The sequence below is a fragment of the Petromyzon marinus genome, chromosome 7, assembly GCF_048934315.1.
Source record: "Petromyzon marinus isolate PM22_M1 ecotype Great Lakes invasive population chromosome 7, UKy_Petmar_22M1.pri1.0, whole genome shotgun sequence".
NCBI classification, from domain to species: Eukaryota; Metazoa; Chordata; class Hyperoartia; order Petromyzontiformes; family Petromyzontidae; genus Petromyzon; species Petromyzon marinus.
The window spans coordinates 12,195,787-12,218,004 of record NC_133673.1 but is presented as its reverse complement, the minus strand read 5'-3'; the positions used below and the strand labels follow the sequence as shown (position 1 = coordinate 12,218,004).

General features: G+C 47.4%; 2 protein-coding genes and 1 pseudogene across 3 annotated transcripts in view; 1 reads left to right on the top strand and 2 right to left on the bottom strand.

Annotated features, from left to right (window-relative positions):
- Positions 1-11,646, bottom strand: part of LOC116940104 (SH3 and multiple ankyrin repeat domains protein 3-like) — a 176,511-nt gene extending 164,865 nt beyond the window's left edge. The window contains exon 1 of the mRNA XM_076065400.1: positions 10,349-11,646. The gene's annotated coding sequence lies outside the window, so the exon portion shown is untranslated. The remainder of the gene's footprint in view (positions 1-10,348) is intronic.
- Positions 3,489-12,531, top strand: LOC116939992 (glycoprotein-N-acetylgalactosamine 3-beta-galactosyltransferase 1 pseudogene; annotated as a pseudogene). Its single transcript, XR_012941171.1, has one exon. The product of XR_012941171.1 is annotated as a glycoprotein-N-acetylgalactosamine 3-beta-galactosyltransferase 1 pseudogene (transcript).
- On the bottom strand, positions 11,793-17,877 carry LOC116939993 (rab-like protein 2A). The gene is made up of 8 exons (XM_032949168.2): positions 17,731-17,877; positions 15,903-15,932; positions 14,944-15,023; positions 14,681-14,760; positions 14,231-14,342; positions 14,024-14,121; positions 13,782-13,865; positions 11,793-12,612 (listed from the first exon to the last, which is right to left on the bottom strand). The coding sequence occupies exons 1-8, from the start codon at positions 17,814-17,816 to the stop codon at positions 12,550-12,552; spliced, it is 633 nt and encodes a 210-aa protein (XP_032805059.1). The 5' UTR covers positions 17,817-17,877; the 3' UTR covers positions 11,793-12,549.
- Between the last annotated feature and the right edge of the window lie 4,341 nt (positions 17,878-22,218).

The following is a 22,218-nucleotide window of genomic DNA, read 5'->3' as shown; positions in this document are numbered from 1 at the left end:
CGTCTGTAAAATATGTGATTCCGGACATACAGTACCCTGACGTCTACAAACTAAGTTGCCTCTGTGGTAGTACTTACATTGGAGAAACCAAACGACATGTCTCGGACTGCATTCGTGAACACAAAGCAGACCTGAAACACGGTAGGACTAACACCTCGGCCGTGGCAGATTACAGTTATAATTCAGTAGGCTCACATGACATTTACTTCTCCAAGACAGAGGTTCTTTGCAAGCCATCTGGCTACCATGAGACGGATTCTGGCTTAGCAATCATTGGAAGGATTTGATCAACCATTTCGGGTCTTAATTGATTGATCACGCTTAAGGTGGCTTTCAGACCGCATCCATTATTTTTCGTCTCCCCCCTCCTCTTTTCCGAACATAGATGGACTCGTCCATCTGAACAAACTGTCAAATCGCTATCCGTGGTGCTAACGTTAAAAATAACCGCCATTTTTTTCAAAATTTCTTGTTGTGGTTTTCACACCTGATGATGATTGCTTGTGTTGCAGTCGAAACGTCGTGAGAATTTAATTGTTTTATATTTTTTTATTATTTTATTGTTTCTCTTCTACGTGACTTTACCAAAAGAACCAAGAATATTGTCATTGTCGTGCGTATTTAATGTGGCGCTGCACTCTGGTGTTGTAAGAGTGTTGTTATAACAATTAGTGTTGTTATAACAATGCTATATTTCTTTAAAGTTGCGCATTTTGATGTGACGTCACATCTCTCAACCCCCCCCCGTCACACATCGTCACAAATGTCTGACCCCCCCCCCTCCCAGGTGCGTGACGTCATTTATGGACGGCCCCATAGGCACGCACAGAGAATTGACGTGGGTCTGAGGGAGCCAACTCCCTTCCGAGGCAGAGACCGCGCGTCCTTTGAAGACGACGTTACACTCCCGCTGTCGCCCATCTGCTGTCCCAATTAAGTCACTGCCCGGACGCACGGTGACCCCGGCGACCCGATCATTACCTCCTCTGCAGCGCGCGCAAAGTGCTTTGGAATAAGTGGCGCGGCTGCGTAAAACCGCGCCCGTGCGCAGCTCGCTGCAGGAGCATCATCATCACCGCCGCCACCACCACCACCACCATCATTAGGTAGCATCAGGCTCATCAGCCATTATCTAGCCACTGGTGGATATGTAATGACAGTGCGGAGCGATAGCGGGACAGTGTGGCTCCCTAGGACCATGGTTACTAATGGACGAGCTGATGAGGATCGGGCGGGGATAAATAGCAGCGTGAGCGGAGGCTTGGAGCTTGCTTGGTATGGTGGAACTGTCGTCGCCTGGGATCGAGTCGTCTCTCCGTCGTCTGCAAGTTGGCTTGAGACTGGAAGCTGTGCTGTCTCAAAATAGAGTGGTGTCAATACCCAAGCGTACGCAGTCACTCTCGGCTACGTGTTGAATTGTCATTGAACTTCATTCTTAATAAACATACAGAAGACAAGACGGCGTCTCTGAGAGCTACATTACAGATAGGGGCCGTCCATAAATGACATCACGCGATTTTGGCCGATTTTTGACCCCCCCCCCCCCTCGTCACACGGCGTCACAAAAAGTCAGACCCCCCTCAAATATGACGTCACAAAGCTCTGTCCCCCCCTCCCCCAAAACCATGTTACCATTTTGAAAATAAAACATGCTTTAAATTACTTTAAACTATCGTCATTGTAGTGCGTATTTAATGTGGCGCTGCACTCTGATGTTGTAAGAGAAAACACGTATTAAAAAGGAGGCGATGGAAAGCTGAAATTTAGCACAAAAATAACTAAAATTACTTTAAAATATTCAACGTCTAACTAAAACTGCAGATGTTCAGAATATTAGATTGAAATTCTCTTATACTTATTATATATTAAAAGTAATTATAACTATAAAAAAATACTTGAAACTTTGTAGTAGAACGAAAAAAAATGGAGAGTACAATTATAACAATCACATATTCATTCCACAGAATGAAAAGCCCTGGTAGAATCATTAGAATAAAAATGTTTAATAACAATCACTCAAAACATTTTCAAAATTTATGCTTCTCCATTCTCCCAAGGAGAAGCAAAATGCTCCTTCATGGAATAAATAAAAGGTGACCTTAGTAAATTCAAATAAGCAAATAGTTAATAATGAAAATTAATCAAAATTAGTGTTATAACAATTATATTTTATAAAGTTTATTTAAAGTTGCGCATTTTTATGTGACGTCACATTTGTCAAACGCCCCCCTCCCCCCCTCGTCACACATCGTCACAAATGTTTGACCCCCCCCCCCCTCTAGGTGCGTGACGTCATTTATGGACGGCCCCATACACGAAAAAAGTCTCCTTACGGTCTCGCGATGGGACGATCCATTTAGAACGCCTTGCACACGAGCTTGATGTATGGGGCGCGTGCCCCTCCTTGTTGGCTCATAAGCGTGTGCTGAATATTGATGGCCAGTGCCTTAATCGATGTTGGTAGTTCAGTGGCACGGTTGGCACCGGGGGTTAGCGCAGCCACTGCGTTTTGAACTCGACCGCCCGATTATCGATACCCGGTCACGGATAACGTCAGTGGCGAGCGACACCTGCAAAAGTATTAACCACCACCTCCCACCAACCCCATGGTGCCCCCCCCCCCCCGCCCCAAGCAGCATGGTGAAGTACCACCATGATCCATACGATGTGTGGAGACGTTCACTTCAACAGTGGATTGCTAAAAGGCTGGTTCATTGTCATTAATAACAAATACGTTTTGCTTTATCCACACACACAAATATATCCAAGTACACAATGGCATGCAGCATTCGCCGTCAGCGCGAGGCTACGCACGCGCGTGCGATCCGCATGATTGATACAGATGAGTATTGCGCGCGTCTGTAATCAGCGGTTCTGCAATTAACACAATGGATCGCAATTACCGCTGAAGTGTTCATAAAAATACCCTGAGACTAATTGGACCAAATGCCTGGGAGGAGGCAAGTTTGAGCGAGCGTGTTTTGACCTCCACCGCTGTCTGCGACGTTTGTTTTGCAGTGAAACTTCAAATTATTTCTCGGTGAACAGATTGGAGAGGAGACAACTGACCTCGTGAACAATTGCCACCCGGAATGCGCCCGATCGGGTCACATTTCGGAAGCTAGGGTAAGGGGGCCGTCCATAAATGACGTCACGCACCTGGGGGAGGGGGGGAGGGGGTCAGACATTTGTGACGATGTGTGACGAGGAGGGGGAGGGTTTGAGGAATATGACGTCACGTAAAAATGCGCAACTTTAAATATATACAACACGTTCTACTTATTAATTAAATAGACTTTTTAATAAATGTTTTCTCCTACAACATCAGAGTGTAGCGCCACATTAAATACGCACTACAATGACAATAGTTTAAAGCGATTTGAAGCATGTTTTATTTGGGGGGGGGCGGGGCAGAGCTTTGTGACGTCATATTTGAGAGGGGGGGGTCTGACTTTTTGTGACGCCGTGTGACGAAGGGAGGGGGGGGTCAAGAATCGTCCAAAATCGCGTGACGTCATTTATGGACGGCCCCAAAGGTTGAGCTCGGACGACAGTTTGGATGGGCGACCGAGGCCGCCACCGTGAACATGTATGTTGAGCTTCTTTCGCACCGTACGTAGCCGACCGTACTAATCAGAGGGCAGCTGTTGTAGGCGGATTTTCGGGGAGGGGTGGGGGGCGGGGGCAACGTTGTTTTTCGTAGCAGGAAGGAGGCAGTGCGGCAAACGCTATTGTTGTACAGGTACTGACTGTGCTTCTATTCACCGAATGCTACCGCGCTCCCCGCCTTCACCAACCCGTAATGACCAAGCTTCACCTTATAGTCAAATACTGTCATACCGCACGAGCTGTGGAATTCGTGGGGGGGGGGAGGCCCTCATCCAGCAGTGGATTGACAATAGGGCTGTTCATGCGCACTGGGCGTTATTCCAACGAGCTGCTTTTACGTTCCGATACGATTTCTCTGCCGTCTGCAACGAAATTAATCAGTGAGATTTCAAACGTAGCGCGTCTCTGTGGGCTCCAGCTAACTGTAATTTGGGGGAAATTAGGTCACCCTGGGGTTTTAATTTCAGTCGGAGCTGCCCGGGGCTAAGCTCTGGAAAGTATCCCCCACCCCCCCTACCTCGCCGCCCATCCTCCACTGTCGAGTGGAGGGCGTCCGCACAGCGCACTGCAACAATAATTCGAAAGATATTTCATTTTTCATTATAATAATCTGACAGGTGTGTACATATATACACACACACTGTACAGCGTATATCTCGTACGCAGCCGGGTAGATCTGCCAATTGTTGCTCTCTGTGTCTCACCACAGACGTTACGAATAATCATCATATCATCATCACAAGAAGCCAGTCAACTGTTGGATGGTCTCCCTCAGCCGTCGCAAACCGTCGCGATCATGCGATGTTAATAATTCACCTAGCACCTGTGCATGAGCTAACTGGTGAAACAAATAATAATAAAAAATACAAATGTAAGGGGACGATTTACGAACTGGCCGCTAATGTCATCCATAATACAAGTGTTTTGGGTGAGAAGGGCTCACAAGTGATGCCATCACATCTACCCCTCTATTTAACGAACGAAACAGGAGGCTGTATCCACAAATCTGGCTGTCGCCTGATCAATCTGTTGTAATTACTGGCGAAACGTCATACCTGGATTGTAAATGTTGTAGTTTTGCTCTCCAACACTCCGGTGTGCTGTACTTGTAACAAATTGGCACGTTCTGTTTGCGTGAACAAACCTTACTAAATTGGCTGTCGGGTGGTGGCGGGTTTAACGACACATTTATATATTTACACGATCTAACAAAAAAAACTGTATTATGGCCGATAATGACAGTATATATTTGCAGTGATGGTGATCGGTAGCACAGCAGTTATTTCGCTCTTTTATGAGCCTGACAATCCGAGTTCGATTCCAGGCCACGGCTAACATCAGTGGAAGAGTGATGTCTGAATCGGTCTATGACTCCCTCCCCCTCTCTGCCCCCTTCGTCAACCCACTCAGACCGGCGTGGTAAAGTCAAACGACCCCCAAGATCCAGCAGTGGACTGACAAAGAGCTGTGAATAAAAGTAATTTATGATGGTTTTTTGGGTCAGATCACAAAAGTAAAATGTGTGTCGTACACCACTCTCCACCCGACCTGTGTGTGTTTTGTACAGCGCTTTGTGATCTCCAGGTGAAAGGCGTTTTAGCAGTGTAAATGATTATACAGTTGTCACGTGAACAAACGTGCCAATGTATTACCACTTCAACACAGCGGTATGTTGAAGAGCAATCCATAATTATGAATCGTAATATTGTTCGCAAAGCCTACGTGTTATATAATATGTATGTACACTTCGTAAAATAAGCAATGACATTGTAATGACCTTCCAACGCTTCGTTTTGCATGCATAGCATGCTTTTTTCCCCGTGAGAGCATAGCAAGAGTCACACGAGGCATGCAGCTGATGAGACGTTCACCCCAGCTGCGTGATTTCTGAGTTCATGCGGGCTTAATAGTTGATCCCCAGTGAGCATTTTGCGCATCCTAACAGTACATCAGATGGATCTCATGTGCGTGTTTGTGTGTCCGTCCCAGTGTGAAATAGACATTAATAGGTGGTGATCACCCACAGCACTTCCTCCAACAGGCTATATACGGGGATCTTTGTCTTTGTCACGGCGTGTGGAGGGGTCTCGTAGTGGTTAGCGCGCTGCGCTACAAACCCAGTGAACCACGAGATCGATTCCTGACCATGGCTATCATCATTAGCGGGTGACAATAAACCCGGTCCTGGGCTTCCATTAGAACGACTCATTTCTTTAAAACTGCCTTTTGTGTTTGAGTTTGTTGTCCTTCCCACGCACCCCCGTTTAGCACGGTTGGCTACGTACGGTGCGAAAGAAGTTCAACATACGCGCATACGACTCAGCCTTAAATCAATACCCTGGTGCGGTGTGTAAAAACATCAGGATCAAGTAAACATCAAAGTCGGTCAGGCGTGGTCTAACCAACACCGCTGCCCTCGTGTACCGTTCTTACCCGAATAGGTACACTCTCTAAGGACACTTGCCACTACAGCTTGTTGAAGGCTACACGAGGATCTGTCTCGTTGTCAGTGAGTGTTGACCCGTACTGAAGTGGAACGAACATTTAGGTTTTTTTTTCCGCCCTACGATGTCGATCTCAGTTGAATCGCCCCGTGGGTTTCTCGAGAAAGATGTCTGAGAGTCGTGAAATATTGCAGGTGAAATTAAATGTCAAAACCTTCACCATCTGGCTGATGTTGTCTTTACACTACAGCATGCACGCGCCTGTGGCCAAGCACGGGCTACTTTCCGTGGAATTTTCATAGAAATTTCAGTTCCGTGTTTCTTGAAATTTCCGCCAAAGCAAATAGTGTTGGCGACGTAACTATTAATTTTATTTTTAAAAAACCCCACACACAATCGAGGTCTGAGCGAAGACCCCGGGGCGGGCACGGGACACGCCGGGCGGAACTACGTCGCTCGGCATGGCCTGGGAACGCCTGGGAATTCCCCAGGAAGAGGTAGAGTCTGTATATAGTAGTGTAGTGTATAGTAGTGTAGTGTATAGTAGTGTAAAGTGTATAGTAATGTCGAGCTAGAGTCTGTTGCCAGGGAAAAGGGAGGTCTGGACCGCCACTTCTCAACACGCTGCAGTCGCAACCCTCACCAGGGCAAGCGGACTGAGAAACGAACGAATGAGGTCTCCGGCAATTCCACTCCTCGCCCAGGAAAAGTGCAACGTTGACCAACGTTGCGTGTGGACTGGGTCAATGACTTACCCTATGCATCGTTACCTTCACGCGTTATGTACGTATAATAGCGTATCCTCGAAACACCGTGCTAATCCAGGGTGCCAATTTCCAGCTTGTAATGTTATTTGGCTGCTTGACGTTTTCACCATTGGGCTTAGCCCAGTAACTGTGGCAAAACAAATAATTGACGTATTTATTTGAACGTTATATCAATGTATTGTAAATGCATATTGTCACATCAATATCAAATGAAGGTTACATACATACACCAACCATTAAACCCCCACAACGAAATCCGTACGGTGCAAAATAAGTTCAGCACACGTACACCAAATATCACGAGCCAAAAATGAAAATAATAACCCAATGCTGCGGTCGTGTGTCCGTAGAATAACCGAACTAAAACTGGGAGCCTTGCCTGGCACGAGACGCTTATTGTGGCTGCGTGCGGACAAAAGCAAATGTCTTTATTGCTTTGCTGCGCTGTTCAGTTTGACGTTCGGAATTGTGACATTCTATCATTGAAAAATAGAGACACGTACGTTGTAGGGATCCCAGCAACCCTCTCTCCCGACATACATCCGCCCACGTTATTATTTTGAGGACACACACTGTACTCGTGATGAATTCAAACTGGTTGACGCGTGCGTGTCAGGCCAGCAGGTACCGCCACATTCCTCGAGGCCACTGAAAGTCATCAACCCCTGCAGGGGCTTGCAGCGATTGTTCTGGTTTGGTGGTGGGGTTTGTGACCCTGAAGCCCAGAGACGAGTCGACGCAGCAGAGGTTTTATTTTCGTTCGTCAAAAAAGCCGTGTGACCGACACACAAGGCTCCTCGCAACTGCTCCCACTTTGTAGCCTCCTGCGGTCCGTCGCCTCTCCCCCGTCCCCACCAAAAGTTATTTAGCGATTTTTACTCAATTCAAGAAATGTTTTTAACTCGCATCAATTACACTCTTCGATAGCGCCGTTGGTTGCTGGCCGCTTGGCGGATTTGGGCAAACTGCCGCCTGTGTTGAGCATTCCACGATTAAAATAGAACTTTAAAAAAAAACACTCCCAACACACTCGCAAGCGGAGAGGCGTATCCGTGAGTGCCATCATCAGGGGAAACCGCGAGCATCCGACGGCACCGCGAACTGCGGCGATGGAGGCTCTCTGCGTTGGGCGACCCGTGCCAGAACGTCTCAGCCGGGTGCCATGACCGGACCTCTCCGCCCCTCGCTGACGCTCCTCTTCGGCGTGAACGTCGGCTTCGGCCTGACCTACATCTTCCTGCTGGCCACGTCGAACCTCGACGTGGCTGTGACTCCCCGTGAGCCGGCGCGACGCGACGCTCTGCGGGAGCTCCGCGCGCGCGTCCGCGTCCTCTGCTGGGTCGTGACCTGCCCCCAGAACGTCGAGAGCAGGGCGCGACATCAGCGCGACACTTGGACCCGCGCCTGCGACCGCGTGCTCTTCCTGAGCTCCGTCGACGACGCGGAGTTCCCCGCCGTAGGGCTCGGCACCGAGGAAGGGCGCCAGCACCTCTACTGGAAGACGACCAGGGCGATCCTCTACCTCCGCGAGCATCACGTCGACGACGCCGACTGGTTCTTGAAGGCGGACGACGACACTTACGTGCTGGTGGACAACCTCCGCCTCTTGCTGAGCGGTCACTCGGCCCGAAGTCCCGTCTACTTTGGCCGTCGCTTCAAGGACCGACACAACAGGAGCTTCATGAGCGGTGGAGCCGGCTACGTGCTCAGCAGGGCCGCCCTCGTGCTGGCTGCAGACGGCTTCGGGTCGGGTCAATGCGGGCAGGTCAGCCTGGCCGAGGACGTGGCCATTGGGGCGTGCTTGGAGAAGGTCGGCGTGGCCTTTGGCGACTCGAGGGACTCGGCCGGCCGCGAGACCTTCCACCCGTTTGTGCCCGAAAAGCTCCTGGTGCGTGACTTCATCTCCAACAACTCTTGGTACTGGAGGTATTGCTACCACCGGGCCGTGAGAGGTCCCCAGTGCTGTTCGGACTACCCCGTGTCTTTCCATTACGTGAGGCCGAGCTACATGCACGTTCTCGAGTACCTGGTGCATCGCCTTCGGCCGTACGGCTACGCGTATCGCTACACGGCGGAGTTGCCCGACGATCCTGAAGACGTTTGACCGAACTCGAAAACGATGTCAAAAGCCGCGACGTTCAGTTCTGCAACGGCCCAGAGGACCATTTTTTTGTGTTTTGCTGACCAACAGAGCACGTTGAACAAACGGTTCTTGAAAACGTAGCACGGAGGACGGGGCGACACGTTTTTATTACACGATTTTTTTTATTATTACACGCCTTTTTTATTATTAGACGCTTTCTATTAACTCACTCTGTTGTTGTTGTTATATCCTCAAATCTTGTAACTCAATTTTAACCCACTTCCCAATGTAGTATCGACTGCAAACTTGGTATACTTATGTCATACTGATGACAATACTATATTCTATCATTAAAATAAAATATTTGAAACAATCTTTTTATATGTTATGTTTCGGCTTGGCTCTAATTGTCCACGCTCAACTAACGTTGGCTGTAAATCACCACGGTCCCCTTACGTTGTGGCGAGCTTCGAGGCCACTTCCTGGAGTCGTGGAATTATTCCATTACTAGTAGGGTACATTTCATTAAAGCGTGTTTTTGTAAAAGTTTTATTTTTTAATATTACTTATTTGAAACACATTCGTACGATGTCGAAGTTAAGAAGGACCTGTGGCTATGGTGGGGGCAATGTTGAGTAGTAAATCGAGGTAGCAGGGGGGGGCATTCAATAGTATATGGGGGGGGGGCACCTCATGTGGTTTGTCATCCTGTCCAAATGCTGGGGGGGAGGGAGCAGCTGCGCCCCCCACTCCCTGTGAGCAATGGGCGTGCGTTGTACGTTAACCAACAAGCAACATCTGCGTCGAGTCATTTAAACGCGGCACAAAAACAACTAAATATTATCACGTTTGTTGTTCAACCTACATGCTGTTTTTTAAATTATCAAGGACAGTTACTCGGAACGTTATCCTATTGTATGTTTAGTTGTAACGCATTAGCTAATACTGAACGTGGTGAGTTTAAACATCCATTTATGCTTATGCGTCACTGTCAACGCAGTCTCGTATTTTTTGGGGGGGATTTACTGAATTAAGATTGGGAGAGAGTCCGGGATTTTAAGACGAGACAACGGCGGGAAAGAAAACGAACGAGTGAACGGTGAAAGAGCTTCAACCAATGAGTTTGATTTCCACCACTCTAAGCACAGTAAGTGCCTATACCCAATGCAGTGTGGAGTGATGTGATGACCGTGAAGGTTTGAAACCACAATGTCTGACAGTGTGCAATTATGACAGATGTCGAGGTTTTATGAAAGGACCCAACAACGCTGTCATTCAGCAGTCGTGGTGATGACACAGCTTCATCATAATTGTAGTAACGATGTGCATGCATTTTCCCTCCCCCCGATTTTGGCCACATCGCGCACAAGCCAAACACTGTACACGGTGGCAAAGACTCATGTTTGTGGTGATGGTGGTATGTTTTTGGGAAATTAAAGACTTACCTTAAAGCGGATGAGATACTGAGTCCACGCGTTTCATATGCTCCGCTGTTGGTCGAGAATTCACCCCGATACGCCTAATAACACCAATCTCAGAAGCGAAGCTGACCTGAGGATGGTTGATAGTTTGATAGGAAACTGCCTGGAAATATCTGGTGGTATAGGATTGGGCGAAGAGGTAGCGAGATGGCAGCACGGAAATGTATTATTTAATCTGTGTATGGCTTGAGTGTTACACCCCTCGTTTGCGTGATGGGTTTCCTCGAGGTACTCCGGTTTCTTCTGGACCCTCCAGAAATGAGTTAATCGAGGCTTTCCTGGACAAGGGGCATTGCTATTACAATTATTAAATTAGTGGTTGACAAAATATTGACACTTCGCTCGTCTTATAGACGTGCCCTGCCGGCTGTGCGCGCTGTATTGCTTAAGTTACAATATAGCTTATGGAACTGTACTCGCTATTTACCAGTGTGGAATTAAGATTTAATTAGGTGATTAAATGGACTGATAAATAAATAGAACATTAACTTTCCATTTAAACAAAAATACTGTTTCCATCCAAGGGTGGGAAATCAGGTCCTTCAGCAGTGAGCATGTAAAGTCAGGGGTTAACTTTCCTCTCACTATAGGCGCACGTAAGGTAATGCTGATTATATTGCGTGTTATTTTCTTACATTTTTACTGCATGCGTGTGCATTGACATAATTCCACTCTTCATTTGGTATGAAGCGAAGTGCTTATATATAGGTTTTCAGGTGTAACAATGAATGACAGTTAAGTTGGTAAAAATGGAAAACGCTAAAAATGTTGAGGCTAGCTTATTACACACCCAGAAATGATATGGCAAGCACGTACAATAGATAATTTCTGTATATTCTTACAAGAGCATTTTAACTGTAACATAGGCATTTTAAAATTAATCAATCTCATGCTTTTCCATACAGCACAATATTTTTTTCGAAATAGTGATGTATCAGTAGACAGCTGTTATGAATAATATTTCCGAGGGTCAAATGGGTTCAAACCACTGGGGTGTTGACACTGGTGAGCTCCGCTGTGTTGGGTGGATGACGGGCAAATTATCTGCTGTTGAATTGGTAGTGACTGAAGATCCAACCTAAGACGAATGGCCATGATCAATCCACTGCTGGATGCTCAAGTTCCTATACACTACCATTGTAATTAGTTTTGGATATATTACCAATTATGAATACCCCTTTATAAACCACTACCAACTGAAGGCATCTCCATGCCTCTCAGTCATGAGGGTTCCTTGAACACACTTTACCACACTGGTCAGTGCAGGTTGGTGAAGGGGGTGCCCAGGACGAGTTCAGCTATCACTCACCGCTGGTGTTCGCCATGGCCACGAATAACTACTGCTTGTTATACAGAAAAAAGAATAATAGGAACACAAATGTTTACAATTGACTCATGAAAAAAAATACTTATTTCAGATTAAACATTTATTATATTTAGTGGGTATGGCTCCCTATAAATTACAATCACAAAATATAATTATATTTACAAACATGGCTGTATGACTATATCTCAACATTGCCATAGTACACGGGCTTTAACACATCCAAGTGAACACACAATATAACCTTGATAGCCTTTAAAAATCCACAGGTTTCTAACAAAAATGTTGTTTACAGCAGTGGTATTCAAGGAGTGCATTATCAAACCAATGTGCATTAGATGTTTGGCGGTTGGTGGATTGCATTTAAAAAGTAAAATAACTTACATACTGCCATAAATTACCATTTGAATGTTATATAGAGAAAGCAACAGTTTTTTTTTCATCACCGTTACTTAAAACTGCATTAAATACAAACAATGCATATTTTGCTATCACGGCACATCACAATTCTTTCTGTACATACTTTAACATTTTAAAACAAAATTCCTGTGCTTGACTACTGATGTACACATGATATTTGCACCGAGACAACATGGTTTTAAACCACTTCAAGAATCCCCAGGACTCGTGGCATTTTTTCACAAACTGCCAGGAAATGAAAACATTACGGAAAGTCACTACATGAATAACCAACACGGTGCATTTGGTTTGAACAGCAGGAGATAAAATTCAAAAAATATGTTTTAGATGTAAATCATTCAGCTTGTCTAGCAATCTTGTCCCAAGTTTGTAGGAAGGCTACTTTGCACCAATGTCAGAGCTATGCCCTTTAAAAAATAAACTACTTAGACTTCGAATTATCATCTTCTTCTGATGACACACCCTTGGATTCCAGCTCAAAGTTCTGCAGAAGAAATGACAATACAATAAAGGAAATCGCATCGATTCATAAGCTGATTTTTCTGGTCAGGCAAGTGCAATGCCAATGGGTGTCGTACATCATCCAGCCACCTAACATAGCCAAATAAATAAAGTTGTCACGTGAACAAACACACCATTTGTTTTTGCTTCAGCACTCCTGTATGTTGAAGAGCAATCCACAACATTTAACAATTAAGCTAAATTCAACACCTAATTGTTAAATGTTGTGGTTTGTTCTTAAATCTTTTTAATTCATAATATTGGTTGTGAATGCCTACGAGTTAAAAAAAAATGCAATTGCTGATGTGTCAGTTGTCCTCAATTTAACCAAATGCAGAAAATCAAAGTGCCTTCATCACTTTTCTAAAGTTGTTATCCAGTTAATGACATAGCACAGCAATTGAGATCCGAGTCAACTTTCATTCGGATGCGGCTGTCATGCGGCTGTCGTATTAATTGACTGATGTGGGTCACACAGGGCACTTGTGCAGGTGTTAAGGTTCATTTGATGCTTGCTTTCAGGAAATAACGGTTTAAAGAACAGCATCTGGATACAGTGTAGTGTTGGCAAAAATCTGTAGAACATAACATTTGTGTTAATTATGGCTAGGGTAATGGATTTCAAAACCCAACCCCTTTTAATACTCTGAATATAATAAACCTAACCCTATTCTCTTATGCCACATTTAAATTTAGTATCAAAAACACTGTCTGATATATAACACTTATATGAGTCGGCTAAGCTGCTACTGTATTTGAAAAAATGATTACATTCTAGATTTTTACCAGCAAAGGCATATGGCACACACATGTAACACGTGCCCCCTACTGACAAAATTGGTACATTATGCTTTCAAACCTCATTTCAAGTCTATTCCACCTCTTATACAAAACATTAACCCCAGGGACCTGTGCTATTTTTTCACGATTGTGAATAGACATTTTAAAAACGGGGAAAAAAATAGTCACTTAACCTTTACACATATGAAAACAGGACCTTTAGTAACAAGGGATGGGCTACGCATTTGCTCGTATGCAGTGTAACTTCGAGCTTACAGTGATTTCACAGAAGCGGTGATATAAGTGGATATTTGTTTAGTTGCATCATTCAGGTTAACCATTGAAACGTTACGAGTGGTCCTCCAGCCTCACCTCAAGCTCCCTCATGACCTCATCCATGAAGTCCTTGCTGTTCTGTTTATACGAGACGGCCAGCTTAATGGCATCACGGAACAACTGAACACACAAAAACACAACTCATGCAGTGAGTGGCACACTAAACAGCACTACAAAAAGTCATAAATGTGCATGCTTTTCTTGACATGAAAGTTACATTAAGTTGGTCTAGAAGCATTCTAATTCAAGATCAAATGTTTGAAATACACATGCCTTACCTTCACTACATTGGTTCCATCCGCTGCAGAAACAAAGTAAAATGGCAACCCCTGCTTTTTGGCAAAGTTGAAATTCTTCTGCGTGACTTTATAATCGGCTGCACGGGACAAAATTATAAAGATGACATATCACCACGCTGCAGACGATAGAAAGCTCAAAACATTTAACGTGAAGCAGTGCAGTGCGCAGAGCCCCTTATAGCTCACCGTCAATTTTGTTGGCCACTATTACGCAAGGGATCTCAGGCCTGTACTCACGCAGCTCTTTGTACCAAGAGGCCAAGTTTTTGTACGTGATTTTTCTCTGCACATCAAACACCTGCATTCACACACCAGCAGTCGACAAAAGAGTGGTGTGATTTTTACAATCACAAAGCCTCTGCAAAGGCTCACCCACTCAAGCTGGACACTTCTATTGAACAAAGACAAAACATGAATACATAAACATCACACAGAACCACTCTCGCATTAAATTATACACCAAACCATAGTCACGGCTACAGATGACTGCTTTAATTGTCCAAAAGCATCGTGATCACAGATGGTGAAGCGCTGAAGCATATAAGTGGGATATGTGAAGGTTTAATTTGGACGATATAAGGCTCAACTGTATTAATCCAATGTGAATGTATAAAAATAAACACGGAACAACTTTACCATTACACAAGCATGCGCCTTGTGATAGTAGGAAGGATGCATGCTGTTAAACCGCTCCTGCCCAGCAGTGTCCCAGATGTCTGTAAAGACGATGTTGCAAATGTAAAACAATCACAACACAATACACATGCACCGAAACGTGATTTCAAAACGGACGGGTGGCTATGTGCTGCAATAATAAATCTGTACATGGGAGCACATATTAAAATGTTAAATTCACGGTGTGGCTGCAGACCAAGTGGGATGTTTGACTACTGACTCACCTACTAACACGGTTTTATCATCGACTGTAGCCTTGTATTTGTATAATGTTAACGCATAGGTGGACAGCTGCTGAGGTTGACTGAAATCACACTGTTAAGGCGATTAAAAATGATTAATGTTCATTAAAACATGCTTAATGATGTCGAATTCATTTTTCAACACAAATGAGTAACACTTTGTAAATACTGTAGTTGAAACAGTGCGTCCTAGAAATAACTTGGGCAGATATATCGTGTCCTGCATGTAAGTTTTTTGGGGTTACCCAAAATCTACAAAATTTGAATAAAAGGAATGCTGACAGTCCCAGCTTTAAGGTAGTAATATTGTAGCATTCGAATGTGCATTCCAGAATTTCCGTGATTTTTGGTGGTTTCAGTGTTATTTTCTATCACCTACCTTCCTTATATTTAGAATTGTATATTTGTATCATATAAAAAAGCACCAGAAATAATATTACAGGCCGGAAATGTGCATAAGTGGTATTCATGGAAATAGTAGCGTTTTGTTGAGTAAAGTAATACCGGGGCATGTTACATCTCTTCATAAGGCCGGTATTTCGAGGACACCCTTTACAAGACTCCATATGATATAATTAAGCAGACAGGGTCAGATCAATACCTTGACGAAAGCGCCAAAATAGTTAAAATACTTAAAAATTATTGCTAATGGCAACACGGGTATTTTTTTTACACAAATCATGAAAGTCCATTTATCAACAGGTCAATCAGCCCATAGAGTACAGTATTCCGAATAAACAGTTGACAGCACTGCTAAAGCATATTCTTGGTGATGACTGCTTGTGTTGCAGTCGAAACGTCGTGAGAATTTTATTGTTTTATATATATTTTATTATTTTATTGCTTCCCTTCAACGTGACTTTACCGAAAGAACCAAGAATATGAATCACTGCAGTCACGAAAGCTTTAAATCAAAACTGCTAAAGTAATTCAAAGGATACTAGCCGTCTATTAAAAATCTCTCCACCAACCTGAAAAACAACACAGATATAACACACATTTTAATGCAAGAAAATATATTACAATGCTTTATTATTAACGTCGTTTAATTAAGCTTTTTAGCACAAACATAATGCCATGAATTTCAATGAGCTCACTTGGTTAAATAAAGGAAATCAATAAATCAATCACAGTGACGCCCGTTGTACTCATGAACATGTAAGTACAATGAACCTATACAAATGTCAAATGTTTGAATCGCGTAACATGATTGTGTCTTGTGCAGCTTCCCCACTTATTTTCTCTTCAGTCGTTCTCAATCATTTTTGTCCCCTCTCCACCACCACATCCTTACCCGCAGCAATCCTTTGCGTTCACCTGTTTTGGCTTTATGTAATTTGGGCATCTGAGCAGTGTTATTTTTTTATCACGTCTCCATATAAACTCTATCACAGAGTTTAGAAACCTGCTATTGTGGAAATATTAATTTGATATTTACATGAAAATACTACATGCGTCCATGTGTGCCCCCACGTTGCAGCGATTAACACTTAATTCCCAGTCGATCTGCAGGACATTTTACACCGGTGGTGGAAATGTTACATTCCTATGGCATGGGTGAATCTCTCCATGACAACCACACTGTTGATGCCTCACAAACTGATACTCATTTTATCACTCTTTTGTCAACTTTAGGGCTCAGTAAACCACCACCAAACCTGTGGCCAGTTTCATAGAAACAACCCAAGTAACCCGCGCTTGCATTATTTGAAAAATCTAACTAACTTTCTGAAATGGTCCCTGGATTGTTTTTACTCGCAACCTTCATACTACGAATAGATACATCTTACCACTGCGCCAACCAGTGAACTGGAATCCAGTTCAACCCAAGCTTACAAGATCCCCCGCTCACAATATTAGATCCTCTGTGTACTCAGCACAGCCTATGTCTCCCGGATAATCTACCTTCATTCTCCTCTACATGCCCCTTGCTCCAGCAAGCGAGGTCCTCTGCTGAACCGTTCGTCAACTTCCATTCAACACAAGGTCGCTTCTTCTCTTCTGCTGTCAGCGAGCCTTCCGGAATGCATTTTCTCTGGCCAATCGGCACTGCCGAGACCTTTCCACGTTCCAGTAAAAGCTCAATACTTCTCAAAAAAACGACTCCGCCTCTATCTCTTGACGAAGTTGCCTTATTATTTACCTCCTAACGCACGTAATAATAAAAAGCTGAATCTCGCACCACCACCACCCCCCCCCCCCCGTAGGATTTCATTGAATAGGCTTCATATTGTGCATGAATGAAGTGATGAGTAACACTGCACTCAGAACCCAGCGGACCATCGCTAGTTGCCCTGACACAGCTAACATCATCACCCACTTTCGCCAACCCAGCGTGGTGGATACGTTCGGGCAACTCCCACGACCTCATCCAGCAGTGAAGAGTTGAATCGTAGCAATACGTTGTTATACAGCCAGAAAAGAGTCCACAGATCCAGACAAATCCACAGACCCACATCGTAGGGATAGTTCAGGCCAGCGCAGGTACACGAGGGATCGGTACGACCAGCACACCGCATATGGTAAGCGCCCATTCAACACCGAGCCGATCAAGATTAGTCGCAGAAAACATTCAAAATCAAATCGCCACTGCCCTTATCAACGCTCGGAGAATACGAGAACCCGGATTCGTGCAACGCAGCGCGCTAATCACCGCGCCACCGCTCCTAAGCACCCCTCTCTCCAATGACCCAAATCCCTCATTTAAAAAAAAACCACACACACACAATTCCGAACGGCGAGAGACTGAGCCGCGAGGGGCGCCTTTACTTGGACTTCCCCACGGCGCTGTCGCCCAAGCAGATGATCTTCACCCGCTCGTCCGCCTCGCACTCGTCCGCCTCCATCGCCGCCATTTCTCGCCGCCGCCGTGCGTCGCCCCTAGCAACGGCGCCCCCCCCCACCTACCCCGAAGCCTGCCCCCCCCCCCCACCGACATCCGAGTGCGCGTGCGCGAGGACGCTGTCGTGTTTAAGCCAATCGCGTTGCAGAATGGGCGGGCGGGCGGGCGGGGGCGGGAGGGGTATGGGCGGCCATCTTGCATGGGGGTGGGGGAGGGGAGATGGGGGAGGAGGGGTGGGGTGAAGTGCTGGGCAAAGGGGGAGGGGGTGTGCGAAGGGGGGGGAAGGGGATTGGGCAAAGGGGGAGGGGGATGGCGGAAAGGTGAAGGGGGTTGGGGGTTGGGGGAGGGGTATGGGGGAGGAGGGGTGGGGGAAAGGGGGTGGAGGGAGGGGGTGGGGGAAGGAGGAGATGGGGGAGGGGGGTGAAGGGGGAGGGGGGTTGGGGGAAAGGGGAGGGGGGGTGAAGGGGGAGGGGGGTGAAGGGGGAGGGGGGTGAAGGGGGAGGGGGGTTGGCAGAGGAGCGACGCTCACAACAACGAGCGCAGCAGCCGAGCGGTTAAAACAGAGCAAGTTGGCACAGTAAGGGGGCGCAGCTGGTGCATCTGTCCCGTGACCTCCCGAGCCTTCGACACTTCAAGTGGCCTCAAAGTGCACCTAGCCTGGCACAGGCGGTGACGTTACCGTCACTTAGTGGGGAATGACGGGTATTATTGTTGGATAGATAGGGGTGGCGGGGGGGGTCTAAGCACCGTCATCATCAGCCGTGATCAATCCACTGCTGGCCTTTCCAAGAAGTCGCCATCTCTCACCGCCTTGCGATGCAATATAATCCACCAAGCACCTCCACGCGAGCCGATTTCGTAACTCATACTCCCTTGGCTCTCATTCCGTCTCTCGCCTCGACCATGATCCAGAATCAGAAGATGTATTTACACTGGAGGAATCCGATGAGCTATAAAGCTCTTTTTTTACAGATGTCTCTCCCTCCCCCAACCCATGCCGTCTGCACCAGCTCACGTTCCCTAACAGTCGATATGAAGTTCGATCTGAGTTTATTCCCCGATTCAACGAGTCTTTCTCCTATCTTTGTTGTGTAATTCTTGACATGGCTTAAGCAACAAAAGCAAACTCCGGACTGGGTTTCCACATTCAACGTCTCATTATTATCAGCGGCGAGAACCAGGCTCGCATGAACCAATGCTGGTGTCACAGTGCAACAGCAGCGCATGTTGCGTAAATGTAGCAGCTGTCTGTGCTCAATATATGATTTACCTTTCCTATACAGGGCGCTTCAAAAAAAATATTAACACTTCCGAGAATTAGCAACAATACCACAAAAAAAGTGTCTCCGGGCTTTGCAGTCCACCTGGAGAAGATCCCAGGCCATGTATTGGCAATGATGGCGAACAAGTGGAAACTTTTTGAAGCTATTAACATACATTTGTTATCATGTTTATGTGTTATTGTCCGTTCTTTTTTTCCATTAAAGACGATAGTCCCATCTAAGTGTTTAAAAATGTTGAAGAACCCTGTACTTTGGAATCTTTTTTTATTGTTTGCTGTTGTAACGTTATGACCCGACCCCATTGGACATCTGTGCTTAAAAAGCTTCGTCGCTCATCGAATTCCTCCAGGATAAATAACTAAACAATTCCGATTCTGAGATGAGGGTGTTTTGGAAGGGACCATTGGTTGCCCTGGCCACGAGGGGTGGGTGGCTGGGTAAGGGCGGGGGAAATGGGGGCACGGTGGGAGGTAGGGGGCGGGGGTGTGGGGGTGGGGGTGAGAGTGGGGAGGTGACGGTGAGAGTGGGGGAGGTGGGGGTGAGAGTGGGGAGGTGGGGAGGTGGGGGTGAGAGTGGGGAGGTGGGGGTGAGAGTGGGGAGGTGGGGGTGAGAGTGGGGGAGGTGGGGGTGAGAGTGGGGGAGGTGGGGGTGAGAGTGGGCAGGTGGGGGTAAGAGTGGGAGAGGTGGGGGTGAGAGTGGGGGAGGTGGGGGTGAGAGTGGGGGAGGTGGGGGTGAGAGTGGGGAGGTGGGGGTGAGAGTGGGCGAGGTGGGGGTGAGAGTGGGGGAGGTGGGGGTGAGAGTGGGGGAGGTGGGTGTGAGGGTGGGGAGGTGGGGGTGAGAGTGGGGAGGTGGGGGTGAGAGTGGGGAGGTGGGGGTGAGAGTGGGGGAGGTGGGGGTGAGAGTGGGGGAGGTGGGGGTGAGAGTGGGGGAGGTGGGGGTAAGAGTGGGGGAGGTGGGGGTAAGAGTGGGGAGGTGGGGGTGAGAGTGGGGAGGTGGGGGTGAGAGTGGGGAGGTGGGGGTGAGAGTGGGGAGGTGGGGGTGAGATTGGGGGAGGTGGGGGTGAGAGTGGGGGAGGTGGGGGTGAGAGTGGGCGAGGTGGGGGTGAGAGTGGGGAGGTGACGGTGAGAGTGGGGAGGTGGGGGTGAGAGTGGGGGAGGTGGGGGTGAGAGTGGGGAGGTGGGGGTAAGAGTGGGGAGGTGGGGGTGAGAGTGGGGAGGTGGGGGTGAGAGTGGGGAGGTGGGGGTGAGAGTGGGGAGGTGGGGGTAAGAGTGGGGAGGTGGGGGTGAGAGTGGGGGAGGTGGGGGTGAGTGTGGGGGAGGTGGGGGTGAGAGTGGGCGAGGTGGGGGTGAGAGTGGGGAGGTGGGGGTGAGATTGGGGGAGGTGGGGGTGAGAGTGGGCGAGGTGGGGGTGAGAGTGGGGAGGTGGGGGTGAGAGTGGGGAGGTGGGGGTAAGAGTGGGGAGGTGGGGGTGAGAGTGGGGGAGGTGGGGGTGAGAGTGGGGGAGGTGGGGGTGAGAGTGGGGGAGGTGGGGTGAGAGTGGGGAGGTGGGGGTGAGAGTGGGGGAGGTGGGGGTGAAAGTGGGGAGGTGGGGATGAGAGAGGGGGAGGTGGGGTTGAGAGTGGGGAGGTGGGGGTGAGAGTGGGGAGGTGGGGGTGAGTGTGGGGGAGGTGGGGGTGAGAGTGGGGAGTGGACGGTGGGGGAGGGGGTGGGAGGAGGGGGGTTGGAGGTGGGGGGTGGGAGGGGAGAGTTGTGTAGGGGGCGTGTGGCGGTGTGGGAGGTGGGACAGCAGAGGTCTCACTCCGAATCAGTCGACGGGAATTATATTTTCATCGGCTGCGTAATGCTGTGTGGAAGTAGCCTGGTCTGTCGCTCCACACAAAGCTTCGGGTCTTCTCGGCCACGGCCATGCCCTCCCTTCTCTATGCTTGCGAAACGCGGGACCCCTCACAACGGAACATCTTCGCCGGTTTCAAACATTCAGGCTGGGCCTGCCATCGATCCATCCTGGGTTTAACCAGGCTGGATTGTGTGAAGAGCTCACAAATCCTTGAATGATCTGGGCAAAGTCCCAAGTGAGCTCCTGCAGGAGACAAGGCTACGTTGGCTGGCTCATGCCCAGCCACCGCATGCCAAGCAGCTTCTGTGTGTACAAAGAGTATGAATCCTTGCAGTCACGAAAGCTTCAAATCGAGAATTAGCTTCTGTTTGGTCGCATAGAGGGGGGGCTAAACGGGCACGACACGGGCTGTGAAAGGCTACACGGGGGATCTTTGGTGTGTGGTGTGGGGGGCAGGGGTGAGGGGTAGAAGCAGGGTAAACAAGGGCACGAGGAGAGTGGCAGGATTGCCACCCTAGCTATAACGATCACTATCGTAGCGCTTAAAAGCGCGCCGCTTGCAAAACGTTATCAGCCGTCTGCAATGAACGCTGATGATGATGATGCAGAAATCCATCATCAGTGACCCCACCATCTTCCAACCGGGATCTGATCTACCGAGGAAGATCGTGGGTCCTCCTTGAATCGGATCGGGACACTCCATGGACGATGTGGGGGCACTTTCTCCACGAATGGAAACTTAACTGGAAGTTCAGTTTGTGGCTGTGGTGGCTGCCACATCTCAGACCCTGCCACGCATCGTCAACGACTGCCACCAATCGGATCATTCGACGGCGATCTGATTTCCTGGCGGCCCTTTGCTGCATTGGCATTGCTGCTGCATTGCCATTGCTGCTGCATTGGCATTGCTGCTGAATTGCCATTGCTGCTGCATTGGTATTGCTGCTGCATTGGCATTGCTGCTGCATTGGCATTGCTGCTGCATTGGCATTGCTGCTGCATTGGCATTGCTGCTGCATTGGCAATGTTGGTGCTGCTGCATTGTCATTGCTGGTGCTGCTGATACAATTGGGCTACGTCCATCTCCGTTATTCCAGCAGCAGTCGAATTGGGTTTATCGAATCTAGACAATGCAATCCCCAAAAATGCCACACGAAACGAAAATAATGGAGAGAAGATAAAACAAAGTGGATACAAACAACTACACATTTTTTGTTTACCGTTAGCGACTTATTTAACACGTAGGCTTTCGCGACCAATATAATTAATAAGAGGTTTTTTTTTGGGTTGGATCGC